This window comes from Pteropus alecto, unplaced genomic scaffold, assembly GCF_000325575.1.
Source record: "Pteropus alecto unplaced genomic scaffold, ASM32557v1 scaffold40, whole genome shotgun sequence".
Classification (NCBI taxonomy): Eukaryota; Metazoa; Chordata; class Mammalia; order Chiroptera; family Pteropodidae; genus Pteropus; species Pteropus alecto.
In genome coordinates, this window is record NW_006431919.1 from 20,027,762 (window position 1) to 20,034,893 (window position 7,132).

At 49.8% G+C, this 7,132-nt stretch overlaps 1 protein-coding gene and 1 long non-coding RNA gene across 2 annotated transcripts in view; one reads left to right on the top strand and one right to left on the bottom strand.

The window, feature by feature from the left end:
- LOC112475238 overlaps window positions 1–1,696 on the bottom strand; it is a 4,269-nt gene extending 2,573 nt beyond the window's left edge. The window contains exons 1-2 of the long non-coding RNA XR_003044638.1: window positions 1,598–1,696; window positions 985–1,147 (exon numbers count right to left, since the gene is read on the bottom strand). This is a non-coding gene — a long non-coding RNA (uncharacterized LOC112475238). The remainder of the gene's footprint in view (window positions 1–984; window positions 1,148–1,597) is intronic.
- The window catches only part of USP42 (ubiquitin specific peptidase 42), a 35,723-nt gene extending 29,626 nt beyond the window's left edge, over window positions 1–6,097 (top strand). The window contains 4 exon segments of the mRNA XM_025043111.1: window positions 1–612; window positions 1,708–2,009; window positions 4,001–4,042; window positions 5,075–6,097. The exon segment at window positions 1–612 is cut by the window's left edge and continues 110 nt beyond it. Coding sequence (XP_024898879.1) covers window positions 1–612; window positions 1,708–2,009; window positions 4,001–4,008 — 922 coding nt within the window. The 3' untranslated portion in view covers window positions 4,009–4,042; window positions 5,075–6,097.
- The last annotated feature ends 1,035 nt before the right edge of the window (window positions 6,098–7,132 follow it).

The window sequence follows — 7,132 nt, forward strand, 5'->3', positions numbered from 1 at the left end:
CCGGTACGGCCACCGCCACTCTCGGAGCAGGGGCGGGTCGGACCAGGACTGGGCCCGGCACCACCCCCCGGAGGGCGAGCACTCCTGGGGCCGGGAGAAGTACTACCCCGAGAAGACGCGGTGGGACCGGTGCCGGTATTACCACGACAGGTACGCCCCGTACGCGGCCAGGGAGCTGCGGCACTGGAAGCCTTTCCACGGGGACAGGGACTGCGACCGCGCGGCCCAGCACGGCGGCCGGCCCTACAAGGACTACTACAAAGGCAGGAAGGGGTGCGAGCTGGTCGTGAAAGAGAAGGAGGGGCCCCATTTCGGCAGCCCCCGCGGGGCCCCGCCCCACGCCCCGCCTCTCTACCCCGACAAGTACTCCCACGGCAAGATGGCACTTGGGGCTGAAGACAGCTGTCACCTCGCTGATCGGTTTCACGGGCACGAAAGTATAAAGCCGCGGAAGCGGAGGTACGATAGCATGGAGCATAGTGACAGTTACGCAGAAAAGAATGCGTGGAGGAGCTTGCAGAGGGAGCCTTTAGACGAGCCGAAGGCGAAGAAGCACAAGAAATCAAAGAAGAAAAAGAAATCCAAAGACAAACACCGAGAGCGAGACTCCAGGTGAGGGTTGGGCCGGGGCGCGCGCGGGGGGCGCATGCGGGGGGCGTGTGCGAGTCCCTCCGCTTCTGTGCTTACTAAGGGGGCGGGGGGCTGTGCCATGCTTATTAGGTTGATTTGTGTTTCTCATCTCTGTGGGTTTTCAGATTTCACTATTTACAGATTTCTGAAATTTAGTTCTGCTTTTAAATTGTATCTTATTGCATGGTATACAGCGCCTAAAAAGTTCATTTTCCTAAAAGGTATTGCCGTTTTCATTAATGCTTTATAACTCCAGGAGTAAGTATGCGATGCCCTGTGAATGAAATCTTTGGGTCTTTGACCTCACGATTGGTGTTAATATTCTTAATTGTCAGATTAGTTCTATTGTCACACCTGTTCGTATTTTCTTCAAACTCGGTGGCTACCAGGTGAGCAGAGAATGGGAGGCCACCATCCCTTCGATGTCTGACTGCTCGCTCTACGTGCGGATCTGAGACGTGTCCTTCGCCAACTTCGTCTTTGTCCATCTTTCTGTCTCCTTTTCTTAGTTTGAAATCTAATTGGGAGATTTGCTTTTGTATTTTTAAAAAGCCAAGTCGCTCGGCAATTGTCTTGAAAGTGATTTATCTGTGATGCACTAGGTGAGCACAAACAGAGTCACTGTATGTTTTATGCTACGTACATCTGACATCTCAGAAAATCGAAACTTTGGGAAAAGATTACTAAAAGCCACTGGTAAACAGTGGTTACCCGAGGGAAAAGGAATTCATAAACACCTCCCACGTGCCTGACACACCTGACAAGACAATTTTTTTCCTTTAGCCACTAGTTTCAGGAAAAGTTAGCAAAATCCTTCCTCTGGTATTTTGGCCAACTACCTTAGCTCCCGAGTAAACCTTAAAGGCAGTGGTGGGATGGGGTTGAAATCGGAGAATTTATGACTCTAGACTTAAAAAAATTATTACAGTGAAAACGAACTGCGTTTTCAATTAGATGAGAATTTTACCCGCGTTTGCACGACGTGTCCGCAGTGCCGGGCGTAAAAGCCAAGGCCCAGCTCTGTCTGACGGTGCCTTGCTTCTTTGCCGGTCTGAGTTCTGGCTTGTTCTTCCGCAGGCATCAGCAGGATTCAGACCTTTCGGCAGCATACTCTGATGCTGACCTCCACAGACACAAAAAAAAGAAAAAGAAAAAGAAGAGACACTCAAGGAAATCAGAGGACTTTGGTAAAGACTCAGAACTGCACTTACCCAAGGCCGCCAGCTCTGAGACTGTGGACCATTTCCGGAGAACTGACGGCGGCTTTCCCCTCACCGATGGCCTGCCTCTGGAAGGCGTTGGACCTTTCCGTGAGAAAACAAAATATTTAAGGATGGAAAGCAGAAATGACAGGTGTCATCTGCCTGAGTGTGGCCAGGGTAAGAGGAGATACTTGGAATTAAAAATGTAGAAACTGGTGTTTTTGGAAAAGGTGATTGACACGCGAGAAGAAAAACTCAAATGGAGTAAAAGGGTGTCCAGCCCGCGCCCCAACTCCAGACAGCACGCTCAGCCGCGTGGCGAGGCCGTGGCGCTGAGCCCTGAGCCGCTGTCGAAGGCCCGAGTGACGAGGAACTGGGCCTGACAGTCTCCGGATTTGCACCTTGGGAATTTAGGGCTCTGGGTCCCCAGGTGGTTGCCTTGTGACGGGGCAGAGCTTTCGTTTTAAACCACTTTTGCTAGACGTGTTTTCACAGTATGTTCTGTCTCTCTGGAACCCTTAAAGCTCTAGCGTTCTGAGTAGAACCTGAAAGTCACAGTCTGTTGACTCGAGTCATTAGGGACGTCAGTTGTCAGCCTCTAGCAGAGCGCCGCCTTCGGGTGTCTGCGATGTGGGGCTCTGTCTGGCTCCTGCCGAATCGCTCAGCACCGCTCAGCGCTGCCGGGGCCCGGGGTCCTTGTTTGCTTCGTGAGCGCGCGCTCCCTGCACTCATGGCAGCCCCTCCTCCCCGCGGCCCTGGCGAAGCAGCCGAGCCCGCGAGAGGCGGCCGGGGCAGCGGGCCGGGGCAGCGGGCCGGCGCGGAAAGGCCAAGGAAGCCTTCGTTTCACACGAAGAGGACATGACGTCTCAGTGTCTAGATCTGCGGTGCAGCACAGCCCGGCCTTCACGGTCTTTTATGAAAGTTTGCCGTCCCCTCCCCCAGACACCTGAGCTGTGCTTTCCCGACTTTGGCCATCGCCTGGGTGGCCCAGTGGTCTTTTGGTGCTCGACCGAGCTGTCGTGTGTTGACGGCAGGCCCGGCCTCCCATGGCCCAGTCAGCGTGATTGCTGACTGAGGAGGGACCCATGAGCCCCAGTGTTGGCTCGGAGAGCAGCGGACACCATGAGGGGTGGTGTGTTCCATTGGGAGGGCACGTGTGACCTGCCATGGGAACAGTGGCGGCACATGGCAGCCAGAAAGTGAACCGAAGGTGGTACTTGCTTGTTTTTTTAAGAGATTAATCTGTGTATTTTCAGATTGGTTTTCCACGAACGTGTCAGCGATTGGGGGAAGGGGCTTGGTGAGGATGCGAGTCGCTTCTCTGCCTAGTGATTGGGATGAAGTAGAGAGCGGGGCTGTGGGTACTGCGTGGGGCCCCAGGGGATTTCACATTGTTGCCGGAATCGTCCCCTTCTGGGACTCTCCAGGACCCAGCCAGAGGCTGCCAGCGCACAGCGAGTGACAGCCTGCCCACCGAGCCGGCTCTGCAGGGGGAGCACGTTGAGTGCAGACTCGGAAGCTGGCGTTCGGGGGCTCTGATGCGTCCAGGGGCTGCAGTTGTGTCCAGTGGTGGCCCTGTGCTCCTGTCCCTGATCCAAGTGTACTCGACTGGTGTGCAGCCAGTGCTTCCACTGAGCAGACCGAGGAGCTTGTGCACCTGTCCCATCCTGTCCCCGCAAGAAGGGCTAGTCACTTGGCCTTCCATGCCAAGCTTCCCTCCCAGCTGGCTGGGGACGGACCCTTTTGTCTCTGCCATGTGTCCTGTGTCCTGTGTCCTGGTACCTCGACCACTTACCTCTCTCACTGACTCATGTTCTCTGGCTCCATTAAACTCTCACTCTCTTCGGCCTAAGGCCTGTTCTCCTAACGTTAAAAGGCTGGTCAGTTTGCTGGGCCGACGGGACTGTTCCAAGGCATGGCTTTCGTTGCATCTGTCCAGTGGGACCAGCGGCCCTCAGTCGTCACATCAGCTTGTTTTCAGTAAAGCACTCAGAGAACAGCTACGTGACGGCACGCACACACTTGCTCATCCTCGTGTTGGTTTCAGGCACAAACGTTAAACTAAGAACTGGTTCTAAGTGTAATCACTTAATGCACACGCAGCGTAGCCACTAAAAATTTTATGAAACTGTCATTAAACTGTTTTTTAACCTTTGCTTGCTTTCTAGGTGATTGAAAACTTGGCCTCAAAACAGAATCCACAAGTTACGGTAAGCTGTTTTCATGTCTGTGTATTTCGTAATTGTAGAGGTACCATGGGGACATACATGGAGTTCGGGGCCTTGGGGACTCAGGAGCAGGTGCGGGAGGCCCTTCTGAGCTCCAGGCCATGCACTGGCACTGTGTTTAGACTCTCTCCTCATCAGTCCTGGCTGGGGGACACTCGTGTCCCTAAACCCAGGCAGTCACTCCGTTCTCTCCTCCCCATTGTAAGAAAATGAGTTTAAAGTGTCAGAATCAACAATCATTTGATAAACCTTTGAAGAGATTGGGAATCCAGTTTACTCAACCCAGATCTAACTGGCCTAAGAGAGGAGCCCCCGGGACCCCCATTCCTTCATAAGACCCCCGAGTCCCCGTGCTTCAGGAAGCTGAGTTGGCGCGCCCCCGCCTCACAGCGCACAGGCCCAGAGCACCTGGACGTCAGGTGTGTGCGACTCTTCCCTCTCTGTTCAGACAGAAAGGACTTTGTTTGAACGAGGTTTGGGTCCTTCATAGCAGAGCAGAACCTTGAGGGGCCAGCTAATTGACTACTGGCACTTTTCTCAGTGGCCCTGGGAGATAGTAATTCAGGTTTTGTGCCCTGCCCGTGCTGAGGTCAAGGGGAGAGTGAGCCATTTGCCCTTGAAAAGGAATTTTGTCCAAATGTGTAACTTCTAGTCAGCAAAGGGAGATTTAAAATGAATTTCAAAGTGAATTGTCTTCAGAAGCTTATTTGCAGGTAATTAACATGCTTTATCAATGGGTCTTTCAGGGAAAGACCTAAACCTAATTAAGGGATTAAGCTCTTCCCGCTGAAAGGGATTTAAGGATTGGCGCGGTTGGGGTTGCGGCCCATGCCCAGCAGATGGCGCCCTCCTTGCTGAGCCGCCGGCCTCAGGCTCCCTCCACACCTGTCTGGAACCGCCCAGCTCCTTTATTGCCACCTGGGGGGACCTAAGAGGGAGTCCTTGAGCAGTTACGGGGTTGCAGCCCCCCGAGACTCGGCCCTGTGTTCCGACTGCCTGCCTCTTGTCTTTCAGATTGAACATGTTCAACAGAAGCCATCCCCAGCCCAGCTTAAATTATAAATATAGGAAATAACTGTTCAAATCCGCGTGGTGCTTCTTTAGTAAATACTGTACAGATTTTACCATGGACTTTTTTTTTAGTTTTTATCTTTTCTTAATGACCCTTATTCCAAATGGATGAACACTTTCTACAACTGCTGACCGCTGTAAAATACCGTGTATATAAATCACATTGAAAATAACGCCCTGGACTAGAACATCTCAAATGCTGCTTAATCACAGACTCAGGTTGATCGCCCGTATTCCATGTAATGCTCCTCCAAGCGAGACAGCCGGTGCAAGACCAGCCGGGAGACGTGGGAATGTTAAAAGTACAAACGACTGACAGTATGGATATTTAATTTAAAGACTTATTTAAAGATTCACAAGCTCTCAACTAGACTTTGAGAGCAGTCTGTTTTCTGTAACGTCTGATACTAGAAACTAATCTCACTTCATATTTTAGTTGTATTCAAGATTTGAAGGCGTATTTTATAGACGAGTTCTGTTTTTGAACTTTGTGGAACTATTCCAATCAATTTACCAGATATGATGAGTATTTACATTATGAATGTATAATCCAAACATTATTTGTAAAGCCTACAGTATGTTTTTTATTACATAACTCTTTTTTATACAGTGTCTCTTGTCTTGACTATGATATTGGAGTCTGAGTTGTCAGCTTGGTCCCTTAAAGTTTCTAGTTACAGACAAAATCATACTGTGATTTTATTTTTAATATGGATATGCTATCAAACTGTGATACACTTATAATTCACTGGTCCTGCATCAGGAGATGGAGTGGGGAAAACTGTATTTAATACAGTTTGTATCTGAATAATCTGTATGGTTTATACAGTTTGTGTTGTTCAGAGATGTCTAAAGTTTGATCTTTGTTTTTTTAAAGATTAAAAAGCACTTGCCCCACTGTAAATATACAGCATGTAAAATTTATATAGTATATAAATGGCAGCAAATTAAACATTTCGTGTCTTATTTTTCAGTGCTCTTTGCCCATTTGCTTACAGACACTCCTCAGTGGCTTCTTCCTGTCGCTTCGCTTTCTCAAAACCTCCACGCTCAAGCCGCGGGCTCCGGCCTGGAGGGGGGACCCCAGGCTGGGGGAAGGGGAGTCGGTGAGTGGGTTGCTGGACCCGACAATCTGTTTTAAAGAACCAAGTCTCAGACAGCCTTGTAACAATGCATTTGCTTTTTATTTAGTGACACAGTATTTGAAAGTGGACAGCCACAGACCTTCCAATTCTACTGACTATTCATTTTACAACAAAATATTGATAAAGGATATTTTTTCATGCAAGCCGTGGGAATATATACATTGAATAAACACTCCAGAAATCAATATATATGTACATTATTTACATATTAACTATATTTACTGTAAATAGAAATGTTTCCTAAGAAAAAATAAGAAAATGAGAAATCACAACATGTGGTTTCTGGTCTACAACAGACCTAACTTCTCGGCAAAGCGCATCTATGTAGATATATGCATTTTAACTTTAAAAATAGGCATTGCTTTACATGAAGCATTAATGCTGCTTCACCTATAAATAGCTTCTATTTGGACTCAGTTTGGTACCACATTAAACCGCTCAAAAATGTTCTGTGATCCTGAAGACGCTGCTTGTCGGGGTCTGGGCCATTCAGCTAAGGCCCACCTGCTAACCGGGCCGGTGCCCCTGCCGCCCCCCACCCTGGGCTGCTGGCTAAAGCTGGGGAATGAAGTCAGCACTAGGCACAGACGCGGGGGCAGGAGGAGGCGGCACCACTAGGCCCGCCCGGCCCAGGCTGGTTTTCTGGACCAGGCCTGCCGGAGTGCGTAGTGGGGGTAACGGCTGTATGCCTGTTAGATTAATAAGATTAATACTGTCACAGTGAAACCTGGAATTAGGTGACTTCACGTAACACTGATGGCAAGGTATGTGGATTCTAAGCACCACGGCATGTTCCTGGGGAAACAGCCATCGAGTGAGAATCCTTCACAGACGACCAGAGAAAGGTTCTCCCCGA